General features: G+C 39.2%; 1 protein-coding gene across 2 annotated transcripts in view; it reads left to right on the forward strand.

Moving 5' to 3' along the window:
• Positions 1-22,400, forward strand: part of LOC123502728 — a 31,709-nt gene extending 9,309 nt beyond the window's left edge. The window contains exons 2-8 of one of the 2 annotated variants that reach the window (XM_045251952.1): positions 7,545-7,654; positions 8,926-8,988; positions 11,660-11,763; positions 13,276-13,392; positions 14,008-14,208; positions 17,828-18,037; positions 18,820-22,400. In XM_045251952.1, coding sequence (XP_045107887.1) covers positions 7,545-7,654; positions 8,926-8,988; positions 11,660-11,763; positions 13,276-13,392; positions 14,008-14,208; positions 17,828-18,037; positions 18,820-18,999 — 985 coding nt within the window. In that variant the 3' untranslated portion in view covers positions 19,000-22,400. The remainder of the gene's footprint in view (positions 1-7,544; positions 7,655-8,925; positions 8,989-11,659; positions 11,764-13,275; positions 13,393-14,007; positions 14,209-17,827; positions 18,038-18,819) is intronic. The other variant, XM_045251953.1, reaches the window with a different exon arrangement.
• The last annotated feature ends 3,248 nt before the right edge of the window (positions 22,401-25,648 follow it).

Consider the following 25,648-nt stretch of genomic DNA (forward strand, 5'->3'; position numbering starts at 1 on the left):
CTCTGTCACATCATAACAAATTGCTCTTTTCCAACACACTTTTCTGACTGTCAAGGTTTCCTAGGTAACGGGTCTTATATCATCTCAGTTCGCTTATCTTATCCGCCGCTCCATTGCTCCGGGAAATAAACCTTACTCATATCACCATCTTTTCTTTTTATTCTTTTTTTTTTCTTATTTCTTCGTGTGTGAATGCCGAGAATATCAACTTTTCTGGCTGTAGAACTAATCAATCATGTATTCTTTTTTTTTTTTATATCACAACGTTTTTCTATTTCTTTTTCTTATTTTTTTGTGGATGTCAACAATATCAGCTTTTCTGTCTGCAGAACTAATCAGTCATGTATTTTTTTTCTATTTCTTTTTCTTATTTTTTTTTATGTGTGGATGTCAAGCATATCAACTTTTCTGTCTGTAGAACTAATCAGTCATATATTTATTTATTTATTTTCATTTCTTTCTTTCTTTATTTTTTTTCAAATCAACACGCTTTTTTATTTCTTTTTCTTATTTTTCGTGTGTAAATGTCAAGAACACTAACTTTTCCGGCTGTAGAATTAATCAATCATATTTTATTTTCCTTTCTTCAGCATCACCAAGTCACCTCTAATTTGAGAGTGATGGATAGGAGCTGATACAGAATACGTAAACTGATCATAGGGTGGAAGGAATATACGGTTACAGGGGACAGGGTACAGGGGACGTAACAAGAGTGCCACCAGCAACATTCCCAGGGCCAGTGATCAGGATTTAACTAGAAATAATGTGTTTAGCCTTGATAATGTTAGGTCCGCATTCAGAAACACTTTGCTCTCTCACCACGACTACTTTCCGAGGCCACAGAGATGATTACCAGGGTTTTCAAGAGTGTTTCTCCTGTTAGTAATGTATAAATCTTGTCACCCTACCTATAGAAACGTAAAGATATCCTTAAAAACGCTTTACTCTCTCACCACGACTATTTTCCGAGGCCATGGAGATGATTAGCGGGGTTTTCAAGAGTGTTTTTCATGCTAGTAATGTAGAAACCTTGTCACTCTGCGTATAGAAATGCAAAAATATCCTTAAAAATGCTTTGCTGTCTCACCACGACTATTTTCCGAGGCTATAGAAATGATAACCGGGCTTTTCAAGAATGTTTCTCCAGTTAATAATGCAGAAATCTTGTCACTCTGCCTCTAGAAACGTAAAAAAAAAAAAAAAAAATCCTCAAAAACGCTCTTCTCTCTCTCTTACCACGATTATTTTTCCAAGGCCACAAAGATGATTAGTGGGGTTTTCAAGAGTGTTTCTCCAGTTAATAAAAGTCACTCTGCCTCTAGAACCTTAAAATCTTAAAAAACTCGTGTAAATTCAAATTAAGCCTTTTGAGATAGTGAAAGCGAAGCACGGAAGGTTTTGAGAATACGAGCTTGATATTCAAAAGAGGTAGAAAGGAATTGGTTTTCAGAGTGGCGAGTGAAAGGAAGGGGGAATAGACTCAGTCATCAGGTTGTTAGTGCCAAGTCATTAGCGAGCTGTAAAAAAATGGATGAATATATATATATATATATATATATATATATATATATATATATATATATATATATATATATATATATATATATATATATATATATAGATGGAGATGATAGGTAGAGATAGGTTGCATGTTTCATATCGGGACTGCATGGGTATAGACTTGATAGCTTCTTACACCTGCAGTACAATGACGCGTTTCCATATTCATTCTGATTACCATTTGGTGATTTTATACAGCTTCAGAAACTTTTGTGGGGGATTAAAATAGTGAAGACTCTGGCCAGTAATCTTCTCACCTCCGTAGACCCTTTCTGATGTGCATAAAATCATCTAATCACACCCAAAACTCATGGTAAAAAAAGCATCCCAGTATTGAATGAATTAATACCATCCTTTGTTTTCTCATGTTTATTAGTTTGTATCAAACAAATTTATAAACAATGATAATAGGAAAACGTGCTTAATAATTGAAACTGCCACGTGTAGACCTTATATATCTTTACATTTCTCTTATTTTCATTCGCTTTTATGACACCCCAGCCATGAGACAGAATCCAAACAAACCCACACGTATTATGATGCAGTGAGGGTGAAGGTGAGTCAGCTGAGCGTGAAACGTATAGCGTGGATGAACAGGGCAGAGACGAAGAAAGGGAGAAGGAAAAACTGAATATATTACAGTGAGATCACCTATTCCTAGCAAAGAGAATGAAAAGAGGAGGAAAAAAAATTAATACAGTGTTAGATTACCTATTCTTAGCAGAGAGGAAGGAAGAGAGGAGGAAAACCAATATAACACAGTGAGATTACCTTTTCCTAACAAAGAGGAAGAAGAGGAGAAAAACCCAATATGTTACAGTAAGATTACCTATTCCTAGCAGAGAGGAAGGAAGAGAGGAGCAAAACAAATATATCACAGTGAGATTACCTCTCCCTTAGCACGTGGTTCAGACAGCGAGAGGAAGCGTCCTTTACTTTACACACAACGCTTGGCAAGGCTCCCCCACACTGGCATTCACGTTGGGCAAGGTTGGGCTGTCAGACGAAGTCTGACAGTCCAACCTATATACTTTCTACTATGTACTTTCAGTACACTCTAGTGGAGGTTCCTGAGGGTTTTCAAGGTAGTTTTATGATTCTTGTGATACAAATTCCTTAAGGCCGCTTTCACACCAAGGTGTGACTGTGGCAAATGGCAGGTGGCAAGTGGCAAGTGACGAGTGGTACGGTGATTTCAGACCAAGGTACGAGTATCACGTCGCCACGCGTCTCAGGGTTGCAGCAAGATGGCATGATCGGATGAGGAGGTTATTGTTGCTTTGATCGCTACTATAGTCGCCCGCAGAAGAAGAAAAAAAAAAAAGTCTGTACACATCCGTATCTTAAAGATAATGTTGAAGCTCAAAGTGTTTATGTAGTTGCAAAGAAACTAGATCTCGATGAAGAAAAGTTCCAACTTTTGTACCGAATGTGGAAAGAAGTTTTGCTATCTGGTATTTAATGTTAAATAGTTCATTGTCTGGAAGAGGCATATTCGTAGTTGTGCGCGAGAGCACGCACGAAAGACAACTGACAACAAAAAGACAACTGTGTCCTACACGGCTACGTGTCCCTCTCACAGGCAGTGTTTTCACATGTGCTTGCTCAAATATGTCTAGTCTCTTGAAAACTAATGAACATGTGCCATACATACGGGAACCAGACTTAGCATCTCTATGGCTTCGGGAAAAAAATAGAAAGGAATTGTCTTAGTAGAAAAACAAAGCATAAGAGGAACACAGTGCTTGCAGGAAGGAATGGCATCGATTATAAGTGTGACTGTGGCGTGTTGTAATCTGGTTTGCTTTGCTAAGAACACGTGCCTTGTCTTACCTTGCTCTCTTACCTTTGCTTACCTTGCCTTGCCTTGCCTAGCCCTACCCTGCCTTGCCATCCTTTCTTATTCTTTCTTCTCCTTAATATACCTTATCTTACCTTACCTTGCCTTGCCTTGCCTTATCCTGTCCTCTCACCTTTACCTTTCCTTAATTAACCCTTTAACATATCCTAGCTTAAATATTCTATATTACCTTACCTTACCCTATCTTAACATACATTACCTTCATTTTCTCCTCCTCAATATATACCTTACCTTACCTTGCCTTACCTTACCCTGCCTTGCCTTACCTTGCCTTATCTTACCCTGCCTTGCCTTACCTTACCCTGCCTTGCCTTACCTTGCCTTACCTTGCCTTATCTTACCCTGCAATGCCTTACCTTCCCTTACCTTGCCTTACCTTACCTTGCTTAACCTTACTTTACCTTTGCTTAGCTTACCTTACCTTGCCTTACCCTACTTTACCTTACTTTATCTTACCTAACCTTACCTTACCTTACTTTACCTTAACCTCATTTAGCTTAATTTAACTTTATCAATCTTACCTTGCCCTACCTTACCTTACCTTACCTTAGCTTACCTTACCTTACCTCCCTTTACATTGTCTTACCCTTACCTTACTCTGCCTTACACTCATCCTTGCTCTCTCACCGTACCTTACCTTACCCTCCCTTACACTGCCTTACCTTACTTTCCCTTTCATATCTTACTTTACATTACCTTTCCTTACCCTGCCCTGCCTTGCCTCACCTTTGCCTCGTGTCCCTAATTGCTTTGTTCTCTCAGCAGCCAGGTGCATGTACCCTTTTGTATCCTCGCTTACCCGTGTGTGGCCCTGTACCCTTCCTGTGCGTGTAGCCTCTGTACCCTTCCTGTGTGTGTAGCCTCTGTACTCTTACCCGTGTGTGGCCCTGTACCCTTCCTGTGTGTGTACCCTTCTGTACCCTTCCTGTGTGTGTACCCTTCCTTTCCCGTGTATAGCCCTGTAAGCTTTTCTTTTATTCCTATACTTCTGCTGCTGCTACTGGTACTGTTGCTTCTTCTACTGCTACTACTGCTACTGCTGCTGCTCCTGTTGCTGCTGCTTCATTGCAATACACGTGGGCTCTCATCTCAGTCATGTTTTTCTTTCACAGTGACCATCTCTATATATTCATTAATCTGCTTCCTTTCTTTTTTTTCCTACTATCTTTCTTCCTTCGTTCGTGTTTCCGTCTCCTCTGTTTCTTGGGTTACTACTACTACTACTACTACTACTACTACTACTACTACTACTACTACTACTACTACTACTACTACTACTACTACTGCTGCTGCTGCTGCTGCTGCTGCTGCTGCTGCTGCTGCTGCTGCTGCTGCTACTGCTACTGCTACTACTACTACTACTACTGCTGCTGCTGCTGCTGCTGCTACTGCTGCTGCTGCTGCTGCTGCTGCTACTGCTACTACTACTACTACTACTACAGCCAATCAAAAGTGCTGGGAATATCGTGTACCATCATAAATATTAATCTACTTTTTCTTTTTCTCTATTTGTTTTTCCTCTCATTTTGCTTTTGTTCTCTTCTTTTCTTATCTGTTTTTATCTCTTTCTCTCCTTACAATGTTCCTCCTATACGTGCCTTGTGTGTGTGTGTGTGTGTGTGTGTTCACTGTTTGATCTGCTGCAGTCTCTGACGAGACAGCCAGACGTTACCCTACGGAACGAGCTCAGAGCTCATTATTTCCAATCTTCGGAAATAATGACAACAAGGTCACACCTCCTCGATTTACATCCCGTACCTGCTCACTGCTAGGTGAACAGGGGCTACACGTGAAAGAAGACACACCCAAATATCTCCACTCGGCCGGGGAATCGAACCCCGGTCCTCTGGCTTGTGAAGCCAGCGCTCTAACCACTGAGCTACCGGGTGTGTGTGTGTGTGTGTGTGTGTGTGTGTGTGTGTGTGTGTGTTTGTTTGTTTGTTTGTTTTACCCTTACAGAAATAACAAGTCCCCTGCATTTTTAACACAACTGACGTGATATCACACCTGCGCTTTGCTGCACCAATCATGCATACGGTATTGGTGGTGCTGTGGTGTTTTGGTGGTGTTAAAGTGGTGATGGTGATGAATTTAAGCAGTTGGAGGGGGGGTGGTGGTGGTGGTGAGATAGTGGTGATGATACTAAAGGAGGAGAAGGAAGAGGAAGAGGAAGAGGAGGAAGTGATGGTGGATAGAGTAATAGTGAATAATAGTGGTGGTGGTGGTGGTGGTGGTGGTGGTGATGGTGATGGTGGTGGTGGTGGTGGTGGTGGTGGTGGGTGGTGTGGTAGAGATTGGTGGTGAAAGGATGTCTTCAGTTTCTCTGTTCACTGTGACCCTCTCGTGTATTGATCTCTCTCTCTCTCTCTCTCTCTCTCTCTCTCTCTCTCTCTCTCTCTCTCTCTCTCTCTCTCTCTCTCTCTCTCTCTCTCTCTCTCTCTCTCTCTCTCTCTCTCTCTCTCTCTCTCTCTCTCTCTCTCTCTCTCTCTCTCTCTCTCTCTCTCTCTCAAAGCAGCGTATACTGATGCAACTGTTGGCACTTGACAGAGAGAAAGAGAGAGAGAGAGAGAGAGAGAGAGAGAGAGAGAGAGAGAGAGAGAGAGAGATGAACTGAAAAAAAAATAATTGCGATGATCGTGTGTGTGTGTGTGTGTGTGTGTGTGTGTGTGTGTGTGTGTGTGTGTGTGTGTGTGTGTGCTACTTTTATCTAAACATATATCACAAGTGTATCCTGGTGCAGTCCTGGTATAGTCCTGTGTTATTTGGCGTTCCACTTGCCTTATCTCCTGCTTCACTGGTAACCGTCACAACCCAGTCACGTTGGATCATTGTTTTTTTTTTTTATATATATCTTATCTTGACTTCGTGTAAAAAAGATGTTGATTATATTTTGGTTATGTTTTTCTTTTTTTTGTGCCTTTATTTTGTTACGACTCCGAGAAAAGTTGTAAAGTTAAATTTGGTCATATGTGTTTCTGTTTTTGACTTCAAGAGAAACCATTCCTATTTGTTCGCAATGGCTCCAAGAAAAGAAAAGGAAGAAAACAGTGAGAAAAAAAGAAAGAAAAAAAAAGACCTGTCGATTAGATTTCCCCGTGTGTTTTGTGAAATGAGGGGCTTTTCTGCTCTGGCTCGGAGATAACTAAAAAAAAAAAAAGATATCTAGAATTGGTCATCTGCATTTTTAAATAAGTATTTTTTTTCTACAATGAATTAAAGAAATTAAACAAAGAATAGATATAGATTAACTTTGAGTGTGTCTTGTTTAGAATTAGTGTTATCTTATGACAAGTGGTCTGCATTTTGAAATAAGTGGATTTTTTGTGTGCAAAGAATATAAAAACCTGCAAGAAAAAAAAAATCGTTATTGCTATCAATACAAGAGTTGCAGTATAGACGTGGAACTTGACTGTACGTTCTGTAAAATTAAGAGAATTATTGGTCTATCAGTCACCAAGCCTTCTTATGTGGGGATTCAAATAGTAATTAATCTTTTGACCACCATAAACCTTTCCTAATGCGAATAAAATCGTTTAATCATACCCCAAAATTGTTATGAAAATGTATCTCAGTATTGGAGGGGTTAATCTTTCGACCTTACTAATCTCAATGAAATGGTCTAATCGTACACAGAACTCAAGGTAAAAACGTGTCCCAGTACTGAAGGTGTTAAGATCTATATGTGCGTAGTGGTGTTTATTGTTTTCATGCGCGTGGTTTGTTTAATGTGGGCAACTAAATAATGATCCCCTATATTATTCCATTTACTTTATGTAGTTTGAATATGCAAGATGTGGTTATCATGAATATCTATGTGTGTTTGTAGTGTTGATTATTGTTATCATGCATAGTTAGTTCATTTAACTTTGTCTTTTCCTTCACTATTATAATTTCAGAAGTCAAATCATTGCAGAGTACGATAATTATGAGCATTCATGTATGAATATGCTGTTAAATATTCCGTCTGGTTACTAAATGATAATTCAACATCTTTTCCTTTTCTATTATCAATTTAGAGGTCATTTTAATGCAGGATGTAGTTAGGATAAGTATTATAAGTGTATGTGTTGTGGTGTTCATTATTACCACGCTTGATTTGTTTACTTTGCGTTACTCGGCGCAGTGCGGGCGGTATACGGGGACGGATGGGCCTGCAGCTGTTGATGGTGGTGATGGCGCTGCTTCTGCTGACATCCGTGACGCTCTTCACCCTGGATATCTCCCCGTCCTTCAGTAAGAGAGAGAGAGAGAGAGAGAGAGAGAGAGAGAGAGAGAGAGAGAGAGAGAGAGAGAGAGAGAGAGAGAGAGAGAGAGAGAGAGAGAGAGAGAGAGAGAGAGAGAGAGAGAGAATTTTTCCACAATATTCTTAAATGTTTGCCTCCGTTGCTGTAGATGTTAATGCATTAACAAACTAAGTGGATTAAAAACAATAACAGCTATTGAGACAGCCACACTATTTACGTTGAGAGAGAGAGAGAGAGAGAGAGAGAGAGAGAGAGAGAGAGAGAGAGAGAGAGAGAGAGAGAGATGGTTTTTCTTTCTGCTATTTTTAAGTTTCCTTTCCTTGCTCTAGATATTACTGCTATAAACAGGATACACTAAAAGTAACAGCAACAGCAGCAGCAATCACAGCAATGTTATGGCCACGCTCACCAAGGCAGCAGTCACTGAAGCGATATGGGTTCTCTAAAGTAATTTTCACTGTTATTGACCTTAAATCTGAATATTCTAACCTCGACCTGAACTTGAATCTGAACTAGTTTATCCTGGCTTTAGATATTTTGATCCTGATGTGTCCTAACTTAATGATATCTAACTTAACGTAACCTAACTTTGTCTAACCTTCCCTAACCTAACCTAACATATTCCTACCTTGCCTAACCTTGCTCTATCTTGTCTTACCTTGCCTAACCTAACCTAACCTATTTTAACTTAACCTAACCTTAGCCTAACCTAACCTAACTTAATCTAACCTAACCTAACCTAACTTAATCTAACCTCACCTAGCTTGACCAAATTTAGAGATCTCATATCAATAATAATAATAATAATGATGATAATGATAATAGTAATAATGATAATAATGATAATGATAATAATAATAATAATAATAATAATAATAATAATAATAATAATAATAATGTTGATAATGATAATGGTAGTAGTAATGGTAGCAGTAACAATAGTCATGATATTTGCAATGGTAACGATGATAATTGTGAAAGATAATGATGATAACAGTAACTGTATTGTGAGGTTTCAATCCTTCTTCTGCTTCTTCTTCTTCTTCTCTTCTTTTTTTCTTCTTCTAACTAGTACTACTACTACTACTACTACTACTATAATCACCACCACCACCACCACTAGTACTACTACTACTACTACTACTATAATCACCACCACCATCATCATTGCTACCACAACGGCATTGTTAGCAGTAGTAGGGAAAGCTCTAAGCTGCTCACCTGTTCACGTGCTCACCTGCTTCGCCTGAACACTTGCAGCGAAGGTGTTAATGAAGATGGAGGACTTAGAAGGAGCGGTGAAGGACAGACTCAGTGGGGACGGTGAGTGTGTGTGTGTGTGTGAATGTCAGTGTCAGATTTACCGATGTCATTAAAGTATATGGTGTTAGGTGCTTCGTGTGTGTGTGTGTGTGTGTGTGTGTGTGTGTGTGTAATTCACCTCGGTCGTCTGCTGGTCACCCAGCCAGTCTTCCCCATTACGCAGCGAGCTCAGAGCTCATAGACCGATCTTCGGGTAGGACTGAGACCACATCACATCCCGTACCTACTCACTGCTAGGTGAACAGGGGCTACACGTGAAAGGAGACACACCCAAATATCTCCACCCGGCCAGGGAATCGAACCCCGGTCATCTGGCTTGTGAAGCCAGCGCGCTAACCACTGAGCTACCGGGCGTGTGTGTGTGTGTGTGTGTGTGTCAGTGTCAGATTTACCGATGTCATTAAAGTATACGGTGTTAGATGCTTCGTGTGTGTGTGTGTGTGTGTGTGTGTGTGTGTGTGTGTGTGTGTGTGTGTGTGTGTGTGTGTGTGTGTACGTGTAAGTGGCAGTGATTTACCGATGTCAGATTTACCGATGTCTGTTAAAGTGTGTGTGTGTGTGTGTGTGTGTGTGTGTGTGTGTGTGTGTGTGTGTGTGTGTGTGTGTGTGTCCATGGATACCTTCAATTTCTTCCGGTACGTAAACGAAAGCAAAGTAAGAAAGAGACATGCTCATTCATTTATCTATTCATTTCTTGATCTTTATCTATCATTTCTATTTATTTTTTTCTCACCGTCTTGTATTTATCCTGATTTTCTGAACGAGGTAAGTTGCACGGCATGACTCTTGGAAATACACATAAATAAATAAACAGTCGAGTTTATGAAAGGCATCTTACAAAAATAGTTCATGAAAATTGTCTATAAATATCTGAGGTTCTTTTAACTCTTTCACTGCGACATGAATAAATCAGCAGCACCAAAGCAAACATCTACAAGAAAGTTAGCAATGAAAAAGAATACATTTTGCAATTTTTCACAGTTTAACCCCTTCAGTACCGGGACACATTTTTCATCTTGAGTTTTGTATGTGATCAGACGATTTTATTGACATTATGAAGGATCTATAAAGCTCAGAAGATTAATGGCCAAAGGTTTCAACTATTTTAATTCCCACGTAAGTTTCTGAAGCTGTATAAAATCACCAGAAAGTAAGCAGAACGAATATGAAAACGTGTCCTGGTATTGAAGAGCTTAAAGATTATAAATGTCTGTAGAATAAATAAAAGTTCCCTAGAGTGCTTGGTAATTAAGAAAGAGTGTACCAGGTGGCAGCCAAAGGGTTAAGAAAAAACAAAACACAAAAAAAGAGAAGGTAGAAAATAGTTTAGAGATTAAATTGACTGCCTGGTTTGTATGCTGGACTGATTAAGTGACTAACGAACTGATTAACTTACTAACTGGTAACTATCTAATGTTTGTGTGTGTGGTAACTCCATGCCCGCCAAAACACGTGCCACTAACCTTGCCATCAAAATATCTATGTATGTATGTTTGTACGTATGTTATTCTTTGTGTATGTTTTAAAGTATATAGTTGTATCTTCTTTGTATTCTCTCTCTCTCTCTCTCTCTCTCTCTCTCTCTCTCTCTCTCTCTCTCTCTCTCTCTCTCTCTCTCTCTCTCTCTCTCTCTCTCTCTCTCTCTCTCTCAATATTTTTTCCTTTTTCTATTTTATTTTCATTCCTTCTTTTTTGTACTATTTTTTTGTGTGTGTCCATTTATCTTTCTTTACTTTCTTTCTTTCTTTTGCTTTCTTTCCATTTCTATTTTTTCTTATTCTTTTTTTTATCATGTTATTGTTGCTACTGTTGTTGTTGTTACTGTTGTTGCTGTTTTCCTCCTCCTCCTCCTCTTCTTTCTCTTCCTCTTCCTCCTCCTCCTCGTCCCCCTACTCCTCCTCGTCCTCGTCCTCGTCCTCGTCCTCGTCCTCGTCCTCGTCCTCCTCCTCCTCCTCCTCCTCCTCCTCCTCCTCCTCCTCCTCCTCCTCCTCCTCCTCCTCCTCCTCCTCCTATTTTATCAAATACTCTTATTTCACGGAGTATTGATTTGAGTAATTAGAAACGAGAGAAAGAAAAGAAAGAAAGAAAAAAATGCTTACTTGTATCAGCTTATTTGTTTTATTTTATTTAGTTTTATTTATTTATTTATTTATTTATGTGTGTGTGTACTTTCTCTACTTTTTGAAATATCTTTTATCTTTTCCCTATCTTCTAATTACTTGTTTCGTTCTTGTTCTTTCTTTTTTTTCTTTTCTTCTGTTCTTCTACGTATGTTCTTTCCTATCTATCTATCAATTTATTTTTTTATCTATCTGTCTGCCTCTCTGTCTATCTATCTATCTATCTATCGTATGTATCTATCTATCTATCATTTCTTCTCTTTCTTCTTTGTGTGCGTCCTTATCCGGTTATCATTTACCTATCTGCTCATCATTATTTCTTTTTCACATTCTTATTCCTCCCTTTGCGTGTGCGTGTGCGTGTGTGTGTGCTTGCGTGCATGTACCTCCTTCGTTGTGTATTGTGCGTGTTTGAGCGTACTTATATGTGTGTGTGTGTGTGTGTGTGTGTGTGTGTGTGTGTGTGTGTGTGTGTGTGTGTGTGTGTGTGCGTGCGTGTGTGTTATTAACGTTACTACACCACCCTCATTATCACTTGGTGTCCCCCGCAGTGGTGTCGACGCGTCACACCGCCGTGGATGACGTGGTGGTGTCCCTGGACCAGATAATGAAAGCACCTGTCTCACTCGACCAGGATGACAGTAGGTTAATACAGGTGAGTGGTGGTGGTGGTGGTGTGTGTGTGTGTGTGTGTGTGTGTGTGTGTGTGTGTGTGTGTGTGTGTGTGTGTGTGTGTGTGTGTGTGTGTGTGTGTAGGTGTGTGTGTCTTTTTCTCTCTTTCTTTTCGTCCTTTTGTTCTGTTTTTTTTTTTCTTTTATTCTCTTTTTACGAATTTTCTCCTACACGTGTGTGTGTGTGTGTGTGTGTGTGTGTGTGTGTGTGTGTGTGTGTGTGTACAGTTCCGTGTTTTAGTTTCTTTTGATTAGGAATGTCATTTTTTTCTGTACGTCTGTTTGTCTCATTTTCTGTGTGTCTGTGTCAAAGTAAAGATTCTCGCCTTTTAGTTCCTTTGTTCATGAGTGTTTATTTTACTCCATGTCTGTCTGTCTGTGTGTATCTCTATTTCCGCCTTCAATTTACTTAACCCGTTCAATACCATGAGGAGTCTTCATACTCATTCTAGCTACTATTTCGTGATTTTATACAGCTTTAGAAACTTACGTGGGAGGTTGAAATAGTGAAGACTCAGCCCATTAATGTTCTAACCTCCATAGACCCTTCGTAATGTCAATGAAATCGTCTAGTCTTGCCAGAAACTCAAGGTAAAAAGTGAGTCCCAGTTTTGAAGGGGTTAAGGATGTCTATTTACTCTACATCTGTCTGTCTGTGTGTCTTTCTCTAAACATACAATTAAATTAAGAGAGTGACATCACTGCCACTGAGAGTGACATCACTGCCACTCTCTTATAAACCATCATGTCAGTCAGTCAGTCACCACGCAGGTCAATCAGCCAGTCAATGAATCAATCAGTCAATCAAACTCTGGTAACGTGTCAACTTTCAATCAGGAGGAGTATTAAAGGAGGTGTATAAGTGATCCTCTCATTGTGGTCTGACAGGGTGACTGATAAAGTTTGTGGTGTGATAGAATATGATAATCTACTACAGCTGATTATATTTTATTAACCTTCTCTCTCTCTCTTTCTCTCTCTCTCTCTCTCTCTCTCTCTCTCTCTCTCTCTCTCTCTCTCGATTTTTTCTCCTTTTCATCCTTTCCTTATTTTTCTTACCTTTCTTCCTTGTTTTTATCTTTCTCGTTTATTCTTTAACATATTCTCTCTCTCTCTCTCTCTCTCTCTCTCTCTCTCTCTCTCTCTCTCTCTCTCTCTCTCTCTCTCTCTCTCTCTCTCTCTCTCTCTCTCTCTCTCGATCTTATTTTACCTTCCTCCATCCTTTTCTTATTTATTTTTTCACTATTCTTCATCACTTTTCCTCGTTCTTAACTCATTCTTTCTTTCTTCGTTTCTTTCTTCTTCATCCTTTCCCTTTTCCTTATACACTTTTTTTCGCCATTTTGTATAATTTTCTCTCTCATGATAATTTTTTACTTGATTCTCTTTGTTCACGGCCCATACCAACTCTCTCTCTCTCTCTCTCTCTCTCTCTCTCTCTCTCTCTCTCTCTCTCTCTCTCTCTCTCTCTCTCTCTCTCTCTCTCTCTCTGACAGAGGATACGGGCCAAGTACCTCTTTCCTCCCTCCACGCAGCCTTACTCCCTCTCTTCCTCCAACTCCGATCCTTCAATGGGACAAAGCAAGCAGATCAGGCTCATCCTCGGAGACAAGGTACGTGAGAGAGAGAGAGAGAGAGAGAGAGAGAGAGAGAGAGAGAGCGAGAGAGCGAGAGCGAGAAGGGAACAAGAGGAGGGAGGGAGGGAGGGAGGAGAGAGAGAGAGAGAGAGAGAGAGAGAGAGAGAGAGAGAGAGAGAGAGAGAGAGAGAGAGAGAGAGAGAGAGGATACGTGTGGTAGATGTGTCAGCTTTTTATTTTTATTTTCTTTCTCTCTTTCTGTGCATTATTTTTTCGTTTCTCGTTTTTTTTTTTTTTTTTTTTTTTTATTTGCGAAGGTCACACAGCTGTTGTTCTTGAAGTGTGTGTGTGTGTGTGTGTGTGTGTGTGTGTGTGTGTGTGTGTTTGTGTGTTTACATTAATCATCTCTGTGGCCTCGGAAAAACAGTCGTGGGGGGAGCAAAAACATTTCAGAAAACAGACATTTCCAATAAATCATATGAATATTTGAAAATGTCTTGTGATTCTAGTGACAGATCAACAAGAACACTACATTACTAGCACGAGAAACACTATTGGGAGCCCTGCTGACCATCTCCGTGGCCTTGAAAAATAACCATGGCGAGAGACCAAAGCGTTTCTGAAGACTGTCACTGTTCTCTGTGGTGGCAGGTGAATGAGGGCGGGTTCTTCGTGGAGTGCGGGGCGTTGGACGGCGAGACGCGTTCCAACACTCTGGTTTTCGAGAAGATGTACGGGTGGCGCGGGGTTCTTATCGAAGGCGACCCTAAGAACTTCGAACTGGTGAGGAAGAAGAATCGAAGGGCATGGGCTGTGAACGGCTGCCTCAGTACCTCTCCGTATCCGAACGTGGTAAGTCAACCCTTGTGTTCTGCCTATTTTTTCTTTATCCTTATCCTTCAGTATTTTTTATATAAGAGGGGAAAAACCGATCAAGGACGAGAAGAGAACTATGATTGAGTTAGCTAAAAGAATGGGATTAATGTTTTGAAGCCTCCCTCTTAAATGCATTCAAGTCATTTGGTAAATAGAAACAGAATCAGGCAGGGAGTTCCAGAGTGTTTTTTTTTTTTTTTTTTTTTTAATGAAAGAGAGAACAGGCCAGAGGCAACAAAAATATATATATAAAAAAAAGGCCCACTCAGTCGCCAGTCTCCTTATAGAGCCGATAGGTAGCCAAACAAATTTCTTGAACCCTCTACCTTGAATGAAGTCAAGTCATAGGAAGTTGGAAATACAGACTCAAGCAGAAAGTTCCATGGTGTACTAGAGAAAGGGATGAATGACTGAGAGTAACTGGTTAACTCTTGCATTAGGGAGGTGGACAAAATGGAATTAATATCTTGAAACCTCCCTCTTCAATGTATTCAGGTCATAGGTAGGTGGAAATACAGAATCAGGCAGGGAGTTCCAGTGTACCAGAGAAATGGCTGAGAGTAACTGGTTAACTCTTGCATTGGAGAGGTGGACAGAACAGGTGTATAAGCAAACTACCGAAAAAAAAAACTGTTAGCATAGACACACAAGAGAGGAAAGAGAGAGAGAGAGGATAGAAGCTTAAATGTTAGAATTGTTAGTATAGACGCACATGAGAGGAAGGAGAGAGGATAGAAGCTTAAATGTGTGTTCTTTCGAGAGTTTAGCATAGAAAATAGTGCCAAAAATTCAAATAAAAGATAGATTAGTGTTTAAAAATGCTTCCATATATCTAGTGAAGCTTTACTAGGGGGAAATATACGTAGTTGCTGTCACAGAGGGGAGCCTTAAACTAACCAAAGTAGGGAGAGCGTCTGTGAGAGGAGATATGGAAGAGGGGAGATAGTGAGGATGGAGAGAGAGAGAGAGAGAGAGAGAGAGAGTGTTGTGGCCGCCGTGGTACAGTGGAACCATGCGTGCTTTGGGGTCCGAGGGTCTCCAAGCGCACGGGTTCGAATCCTGTCCACGGTTCGAGTGTAGGTTGGGCTTCCTCACTCTGGGCAACGGTTTCCCTAGCGGGTGGGCTTTGAGATAGGAGGTACCCTAAAAAGTATTCTCTTTAGCCCATAAATTCCCGTGAAAAGCCCACATGGTATAAATAGAGAAGTGATTAGGGGAGAGCTAATGTATATGATAAAAAGTAAAGATAGATGATGAGAGAAGGCAATAAAAAAAGTAATTAACATACTATAATGATGTATGAGAGAGAGAGTAGTAGTAGTAATAGTGTAATTTATTTTTGATTTCCTTATCACTTCACTTCCTGGGCTATCTTAATACTCTCTCTCTCTCTCTCTCTCTCTCTCTCTCTCTCTCTCTCTCTCTCTCTCTCTCTCTCTCTCTCTCTCTCTCTCTTTCTTTCTCTTTTTGCTCGCATCACAGAGTAGCAATTTACTTCCCCACCCCTCGGTCACCCTTCCCCTTCCGTCAACACCACCCCTCGGTCATCCCTCCCCTTCCGTCACCACCTCCCCTCGGTCACCACTCACCTTCACACCTGTACGGGGTCGGGGCGAGATGGGCACACCTGTACAAACTCTGCTGTTAATCATTGGCTACCTTACCTGCGCTTCTCTTCACTTTGCACACTTTTCCTTTTCTTCTTCTTCTCCTTATTATTATTATTATTATTATTATTATTATTATTATTATTATTATTGTTATTGTTATTATTATTATTATTATTATTATTATTATTATTATTACTATTATTGTTTTTGTGTCCTTATAAGAAATTTGAAAAAGAAATAAAAACACGAGGCTGGGAAGGAAAATAGAGAAAATTAACGAAAGCAGGAATATTTTCTTTGGATGGAACACACACACACACACACACACACACACACACACACACACACACACACACACACACACACACACACACACACACACACACACACACACACGATCATCGCAATTATTTTTTCAGTTCATCTCTCTCTCTCTCTCTCTCTCTCTCTCTCTCTCTCTCTCTCTCTCTCTCTCTCTCTCTCTCTCTCTCTCTCTCTCTCTCTCTCTCTCTCTCTCTCTCTCTCTCTCTCTGTGTGTGTGTGTGTGTGTGTGTGTGTGTGTGGGTGGGTGTGTGTGTGGGTGTATCCGTGACAAGTAGTTATACAAAGTTTACCTCATCGGCACCATAAAAGCATTACCTGAACACACCTCATTACTCTCACACCTGTTCTGCATGGTGCTGACGAACCGGAACACCTGTTTGAGATGCATCTGTAATAAGACACCGTGAATTGTTGTTCGTCTCACCTGCGGCTTCCTTTTATTTGTCACACCTGCGCCTTGCCTGATCTCCATCGTCTCTTGTCATTCATGTTGCTTTTGTGTAGATGTGCTAGGAAAATTGTATTAGTTTTGTGTCTTATGGTAGATCAATGTTGGTTTGGGAATCGAAATAGTAAAAAACAGAAAATAGCTAAGAAACAAAAAATGAGAAAATCACAATGAGGAAAAGGTCCACTAAATTTCCTGTCTCTGAATAACGTAAAAAAAGAAAAAAAAGATAGTCAAAGATTAATGGACAGTCTTCAGTTCACAAACCTTCTTTCCCAAAGACTTCAAGTCACAGGAATGAGGAAATACCGAAGCAGGAAGGGAGTTGAAATGTATAGTCTTAATCTAACCTTACCAAAACTTTCTTCACTCTATATTCTTAACCTCACCTAACCAAACCTTTTTTCACATGGTACAGCCTTCTCTCTTCACTCTAACCATTCAAACCTAAACTTTCAAACCTTTTCTCACACTATACAGCCTTTATCTAACCTCACCAAATCTTTCTCCGCAATAAATACATAAGCTAACGTAACCACACCCTTCTTGACACTCTAAATTCTTAAATTAACTTAACCAAAAACAGTTCTCCACTTTACATCGTTAACCTCACCTCACCTGACCTTTCTTCACAAATTTCTTAACCTAACCTAACCAAACTTTCTCTCTACATCTTTAAATAACCTCATCTCACAAAAATCTTTCTTCACCGATTTCATAACCTAACGTAATCAAACCATTTTTTTTTTCACTGTACAATCTTAACGTAATGAAACCTTTTTTTTTTTTTTTTTTTTTTTTTGTCAGTCTAACCTCATCAAACTAAACTCTAAACTCTTAACCTTTCTTAACCAAACCTTTCTTTGCACTCCAGTCTTAACCTTTCTTCACGCTTCACATTCTTAACCCCACCTCACCTTACCTTTCTTCACTAATTTCTTACCCTAACCAAACCAAACCTTCCTTCTCTCTAGATTACATCCTTAATCAACCTGACCTCACCAAAAATCTTTCACTAATTTCATAACCTAACGTAATCAAACCACTTTTTTTTTTCACTGTACAATCTTAACGTAATGAAACTTTTTTTTTTTTTTGTCACTCTAACCTCATCAAACTAGACTCTAAACTCTTAACCTTTCTTTACACGTTAGTCTTAACGTCTCTTCACACTTCACAGTCCTTGACCTTACCTTACCTCACTTCCAACCAGGTGATGTTCAAGCAGAGTTTTAACGTGGGTAAGATCAGTAACTTGGAGACCGGCCAAAAGAAGACAGGATACGCCGAGGTGCAGTGCTTGCCTCTCTACTCCATCCTGCTCGCTCTGAACACGACCACTGTGGACTACTTCAGCCTGGACGTGGAGGGCGCCGAGATGGGGGTGCTCAAGACGATACCGTGGGACAAAGTGGATATAAAGGTAAGGTTAGGGTAGCGTATGTATTGAGAAATGCCTTGCTCTCTCACCATGACATTATTTCAAGGGCACCTAAACGACTAGCAGGGTTTTCAAGACAAATTCTCCTTTTAATTAACTAGAAATCTTGTCAGTCCATTCCTAGAACAGTAAAAACACCGTTAAAAACACTTTATTCTCTCACTACGACAATTTTTCCAAGGCCACCGAGACGAATAGCCGTGTTTTCAAGAGTTTCTCCTTATAATACACTAGAAATCTTGCCAGTCCATCACTAGAACCATAAAAATACTCTTAAAAACACGAGTATCTTCCATTACAATTTTCCAAGGCTACAGAGACAACTAGACGGGTTTTCAAGACAGTTTTTCCTTATAACATATTAGAAATCTTGCCATTCCATCACTGGAACCATAAAAAAAACACCCTTAAAAACATGAGTAACTTTAACTAGAGCCTTTAAAAAAGCTGTGATAGTGAGAGAGCAAAGCGTTTTAGAATACAGGCCTAGGTTAGGTTAGGTTAGGTTTTGTTTGGGTCAAGGGAGATTTTCTGTTAGGTTAGGTGAGGTGAGGTGAGGTTAAGTTAGGTGAGATGAGGTGAGATTAGCTCAGGTCATATCAAGTCAGGTCAGGTGATGTGAAGTTAGGTGAGGTTAGGTTAAGTTAGGTGAGATGAGGTCAGATCAGGTCAAGTCAAGTCAGGTGACGTGAAGTTAGGTGAGGTGAGGTTAGGTTAGGGTTACGTTAATATAATCCGTTCACTGAGCCAGCCATCCTTTGCAGACGCTGTCAGTGGAGTTCATTCACGGCGGGGAGGGGAAGGACGCCCTCAAGAAGTACATGGAGGGGCTGGGCTACCGTGTATTCTCCGAGGTTACACACCCGGGCTGGCTCGCTAATGACTTCATATTCGCCAAGAAGGAACTATTATCAAAGAAACGGAAAAAAAACACAAGTCCCTAGATAGTTAATTAATTAGTTAGTTAGTGTGTGTGTGTGTGTGTGTGTGTGTGTGTGTGTGTGTGTGTGTGTGTGTGTGTGTGTGTGTGTGTGTGTGTTTTGCTCAGTTTGTGGTGCTAAGGTCGTGGTTTGAAGTGAGGGTGGGTGGAAAAAAAGGGTGTTTAGGGTGGCTGGGATTAGTTCAGGAGTTTTTGGGGCATTTGTAAGGTGGTATGGGTATGTGTGTTTGGTTTGGGCGTGTGTGTGTGTGTGTGTGTGTGTGTGTGTGTGTGTGTGTGTGTGTGTGTGTGTGTGTGTGTGTAGAGGTGTAGGTGTAGACAGTAGACAGGGGCTGCTGGGGTGGGTGGTGGTGTCAGGCAGTCAGGGATCAGCGTGTCGTGTCTGGGTGGCGGGCGATAGGTTAGTCTGTAGTGCAAAGTGCAAGGCAACAGCAAATGGAAAGCTAACGGTGCGTTCAGTCATTCCTTATACTTTTAATCTATTTAATTATTTATTTTTTAAGCGATGATTAGTCATTCTGTATGTGTTAAGTAGAGTAAGTGTGACAGTTTGGAAATATAAATAGTGAAAGAAAATAGTGAGAGGGTTTAGAAAATTGATTAAAGGAGACAAATGTTGAGTTGTTAGAAATTTTGATTAGTTTATTACATTTAGTGACACGTTAGACATTTTAAACGCTTTCTTTTATATTTCATGTTTTATTTGTATAATCTGAACACTTTTCCCTTTGCCATTATTTTATAAAAGGAGGTTTTTTTTTGCTCTGTCGTATGTAAGTATTTCGACTCTTTATTGCCATTATAACACATTGAACATTTCTTCGTCATAATTTCACGTTTGTCAGTATATCTATGTGAACACTTTTTTTTTTTTATCTGGGCCATTTTGTTGTTTCTTCGTCACATTACAGAGAATCAGACACACACATATCCCCACCAAAGTTACAGTTACTTAAGTCTTGCTGTGCACTGAGTTCCAATTCCTCTCTCACTGAAGTGGCTTGGCAAGTGAGTGGAGTAAGAAAACCGTGCTTCGCTTTGATGTTACTTATAATCCTTACCGTAATTTTAAGTGGCTGCTTGTTCTGCTATCGTATTTATATTTATTGCTTCACTGGAGGTTTCAAGGGAAGTGTTCAAGTCTTAGGGTTTCCAGAAAGGCGACCTGAGAACCGCTCCCTTTGGCGGAGAGACTCCATTGTGATTGAAGGGCGTAGAGAGAGAGAGAGAGAGAGAGAGAGAGAGTGTGTGTGTGTGTGTGTGTGTGTGTGTGTGTGTGTTTGCCTATCTGTTTGCTGGTTTGTTTCCACCGATATCAAATACACCTGTAGTAAAAAGTAGTAGTAGTAGTAGTAGTAGTAGGACCTAGTAGTAGTACTAGGAATTGAATTCATGGTCAACGTGTGTATGTGTGTGTGTGTGTGTGTGTGTGTGTGTGTGTGTGTGTGTGTGTGTGTGTGTGTGTGTGTGTGTGTGTGTGTGTGCCATATGCTTGTCTTTCACACGCGTGAGTTATCAAAAGGTACAAGTTGGTGAACTGAGGAGTAGATCAGGTGTGTCGTCCCTTCCCTCTTCACTTCCGAGGCTCAGGGTGAGTGGAGGTGAGCATCTCGACCGTCACTTTAGTCTCGTCATGTTTAGGAGTCGCGTTCGAGTGTGACTGAAGCGAGAGATTTATAGAAGTGATATAAATGATGTTTGTGATGCACACTAGATAGATAGGTAGGGGGAAAAAAAACGTCGTCTTCGTTCGATGATAAATGTAATTGTGAGGGTTTTATTTTCTGTGTGTGATTTTTAGATATTTTGAACGAATGGGAAAGAAAATGTATAGAAAGAACTGCATTTATTTGTTACGGACGTTTAATGGTGATGGAGATTTTTACTGTTTGTTGTTGAACTTGTTGAAGTGAAGTGGACATTTAAAAAGAGACTGCATTTTAAAAAAGCTATCGAGTATTTATAGAAGTTTTGACGAAAGAGAAATATTTGATTAATAAACAAAAGGCAGAAAATTATTATTATAGACGTGAGAAGGACTGAGTGTGTTTCGTGCGCGATTTTCGATTTTCTTTTCTTTTTTTTTCCCAGTGAGAAAAAGTTGAATGTTGTTGATAGAAAGAGAAAAAAAGGGAAAATTTTTTATTTGTGTATCTATATATTTGTTCTAAATTGAATAGAAAATGAGAAAAAATGTATGTTTGAGTGTTACTAATTAAAACTCAGGAACAGATCACAGTATTTGAGTTTGGGCGAAGAAAAAAATGAATGAAAGGAAACGGAGACAATCTAAAATAAAACACTCATAAGAAAAAAATTCATTGCATGCGAGTGTAATTAAAGGCTTTATTTGTTGATTTGTTTTTGATTGAAAGAAAACGAAAACAATCCTACGAAAACGTGAAAAGAGATTAGTTCAGTCAAGCGTCATTAAAGCATTTATTTCTGTCTATCTTTATCTATTTACTATCATCTTTATACATTTTGTTTTGAGTGAAATAAAACAGAAACAATCTTAAGAAAATTGTGAAAAAGAAAAGATGGTTGCATTCAAATATGATCGAAAAAAACTTTTATTCATCAGTTAATTTTCTCTCTCTCTCTCTCTCTCTCTCTCTCTCTCTCTCTCTCTCTCTCTCTCTCTCTCTCTCTCTCTCCAGTTCTCATGATCATCCTTGCAAACCAAACGAAAACACAACTTGTCCCGTAACGATAATGAAATACAGTGTTGTTTTTGTTGCATTCGAGTGTTGCCACATTTCCACCACGAGTGTTTTGTAAAGTGTTACAGCGGCGGGGGTCTGCTAGTGTTGCTGTTGTGTTGCGCAGCCCCCGTGACGCAGCGGTCCAGCGAGTGTTGTGTAGTGTTACTGGTCGCATGTGAGGCGTCATAGAAGCGAGGGGAGAATGTCACACCAGTGCATTCTGTTCCTTATCGCATTTATAGTTAGTCATTCCATCTTGTATTTGTATGTGTATCATTGTATACTGCATACGTACATACATACATACGTGCATAGTTGTATATTTATGTTTTCATCCTCTCTCTCTCTCTCTCTCTCTCTCTCTCTCTCTCTCTCTCTCTCTCTCTCTCTCTCTCTCTCTCCATTACTTACTTCATTTTTCATTTAGTTAATCTCTAGACATCAGCAGGAATATATCTTTCTTTGAATCGTTCAAATGTTTTTTTTTTTTTTTTTCTTCCTTAATTTATCTTTTCATTCTCTTACCTTCTCTTCTTACCTCTCCCCTGTTATCCTTCCCCTCCTCCCCCTACCTTAGTTACGTCCCTTCCGTCCCTCCCTCCCCTCGTCAGTCACTCATCAGTGTGTCATCGCCTCTCACCTCACGTTTATACTTCTCCCAGTTGAGATCTATGATTGAAAATAAAATTGTGGTGTTGTTTCAATGTCTCTTTATTTCCCTCTCGTCATCGCTGCCACTGTGATGGTCCCCCGAAGCTCAGGTTGGTTTTGAATATTTTTTTTTTTTATTCTTTTATGGAGACTACAATTAACGTGGGCTTTTTTTTTTCAATATTCATTTTTTTTGCTCTTGGTAGTTCTCCCTTACATAAAAAAAAGAAGAATTGAGTGTTTAACCCATTCAGTATCAGGACACATTTTTACCTTGAGTTTTGAGTGTGATTAAACGATTTTATTTACATTAGGAAGGGTCTATGGAGGTTAGAAGATTAATAGCCAGAGTCTTCACTGTTTTAATTCCCAACATGAGTTTATTAACGTGTATAAAGTCACCAAGTTGTAAGTAGAATGAATAGGAAAACGCGTATCAGTATTGAAGGGGTTAAGTGTTTGTATTGACAGGAAAGGGTTATTTGCCTATTGTTTATTTTTTTATGGGTAAATTTGACTGTAGGTAGAAAAATAGTGTTTGTTGTGTTTTGATTGGGAAATTTCGTTATGCAGTGAAAGATTTGACGAATATCTTACAGGCGGAATTGAAAATGATTATTTTTTTTTTTCTTCTTTCTAGGATCGTAAGAAATGTGTTTGAAAGTTTTAATGATGAGAAAAATTTTGTTATCCAGTGAAAATGTCAACTGCTAAAAAAAAAAACTTCCAAGGACACTAAAATGAAGAAGTTATTTTTTCTTCCTTCTCATACAGTGGACATTTAAACTAAGGACTTGCATTACGAAAGACAGACAATAAGTAGGAGAAAAGTCCATGAAGCGAATAGATCGACCAAAAAAAAGTTATTTTTCACTTTCTTCCTTCTCATAAAGATAAAACGTTAGAAAATAGAACATAAAGAAAAAAAATATAAAAAAGTAACACTCAGACATAGAATGAATGAATAAACGAATGAATGAAAAAATGAATGAATGAACTAATGAATGGATGAACAAACGAACGAATGAATGAATAAATGAACGAATGAATGAACGAACGAACGAACGAATGAACGAATGAATGAATAAATAAGTGAATGGGTAGATAAATGAATAAGTAAATGAATGTGTAAATAAATGAATAAGACTCAACTGAGGATTTTTGTATACTTTAAAGATCGAGGTGGACTCATCTTCATGACACTTTCAAACTAAGCATAAAGAACACAAACCCGTAAAATAAAGTAAATAAAAATAAGAAAAAAAAACACGCAGAAATCCAGGTAATGATCGAATAAAAGCCAATTAATTACTATACATTTTATTCAGAATTAGAAAAATCAAAGTGGAGATAAACTTGGCAGAAACTATCCACTTAATTCAACTACTCATCCACATCACCAGTCCACCAGATCCACCACTCCACCACGACAGTCACAGCCACGGGAAGAGTAACCTGCTTCCTCTTCTACTCTTCCACTACCTCTCATTTCCTCTCACTTTTTCCGAGACCTTTATTTACTTTACTTTTCCTTTGACTTTTTCCTTTACTTTTTTCCTCTACCTTTCCTTTGCTTTTTTCCTTTACTTTTTCCTTTATTTTTTTCCTTTATTTTTCCTTATTTTTTTTTCGTTTACTTTTCCTTCACTCTTTCTTCCTTTACTTTTTCCTCTACCTTTCCTTTACTTTTTTCCTTTACTTTTTTCTTTACTTTTTTCCTTTACTTTTCCTTCACTCTTTCTTCCTTTACTTTTTTTTTCTATCTTTTCTTTCCTTTTTTCCTTTACTTTTTCCTTTACTTTTCCTTTACTTTTTTCCTTTATTTCATTTACGTTTTCCTTTACTTTTTTCCTTTACTTCTTTTCCTTTTCTTTTTTTCCTTTACTTATTTTCATCACAACTATTTCGAAAGGCCACAGAGACGACGCCTTACTTTGCTATTACTCCTAATTTTCCTGGTAACAATGTAGATATCTTTTAAATCTGCCATTAGAACCATAGATATATATTCAAAGGCCACAGAGACGCCTTACTCTTATTTCCCCTGATGATAACGTAAATATCTTGTAAATCTGTCAGTACAACCATAAAAAACATCTTGTAATGCCCATTTTCTTTCACTTTTCCTTAACCTTTATTTCGAAACGCTTCACCTTTTCCACCACGACTATCTTCAAAGGCCACAGAGATGCTCTATTTTATTATTGCTCCTATTTCTCCTGATGATAACGTCAATAACTTGTAAACCTATCAATCCGTAGAACCATGAAAAAAAAAAAACCTTGAAATCCCGTGTAACTTTTTAATTAGAGTCTTTGGAAAGTAGTGGAGGGTCAGACAGGAGTGTTTCAGAGAGGAATCGAAGCTTGTAGTCTTGAATCCCTTATAGAGAATGTTTGGTTCAGTCGTCTACAGGTCAGTGGTTGGTCTGTTTGGCTTAGTTTCCTTATATTTGCCTCCCAGTACAACAGAGGACAGAGCTCACATTCTTAACCACTGATGTGCTCCACCTCCACTATTTCAAAAGGCTTCATTTAAATCGACAAGAATTTTTAAGGTGTTCTTACGGTTCTAGAGGCAGAGTGATAAGATTTCTACGTGATCAAGTGGAAAAACACTCTTGAAAATCCCCCTTATCATCTCTGTGGCTTTGGAAAATAGTCGTGGTGAGAGAGAAGAGCGTTTCCGAACACAGGCCAAAGGAATGGACAGTTGGGAGAGTAGAAATGAGAGTGGTAGAGAGGGAGGGACGGAAAACAGTAGTGGAAGCGAGAGAAGGGCGGAAAATTCAGGAAAAAGTGAGAGTAAAGACGGGAAACACAGGTAAAAGTGAGAGAAGGACGGAACACACAAGGAAAAGTGAGGAAACTGGCATAAATAGAGGAAAAAATGAGGTGAAGGATGCAAAACCGAGGAAAGAGTGAGATTGAGGACAGAAAACAAGAAAAGATAGAATATTGACGGAAAACACAGTAAAAAGTAACAGTAAGGACAGGAAACAAATAAGTAAAAGAGTCAAATAAATACGGTAGAAGGAATAAGGACAGGAAACAAAGGGAAAAAAGTAAGTAAACGAATCAAATAAACACGGTAGGAGTTAGAGTCAAAACAGTAAACAAAAGTAGGAAGTTAGAATGAAGTGTTACTCTTGCCATTAAACCATGACTGACTTAGCACTGTAGTAGTGGTATAATGTTCTGCAACACACACACACACACACACACACACACACACACACACACACGTCACTTTCACACATCCCTACACACACCGATACGTTTTTTTAAGTACATAATG

Source organism: Portunus trituberculatus, chromosome 12, assembly GCF_017591435.1.
Source record: "Portunus trituberculatus isolate SZX2019 chromosome 12, ASM1759143v1, whole genome shotgun sequence".
In the NCBI taxonomy this organism is placed as follows: Eukaryota; Metazoa; Arthropoda; class Malacostraca; order Decapoda; family Portunidae; genus Portunus; species Portunus trituberculatus.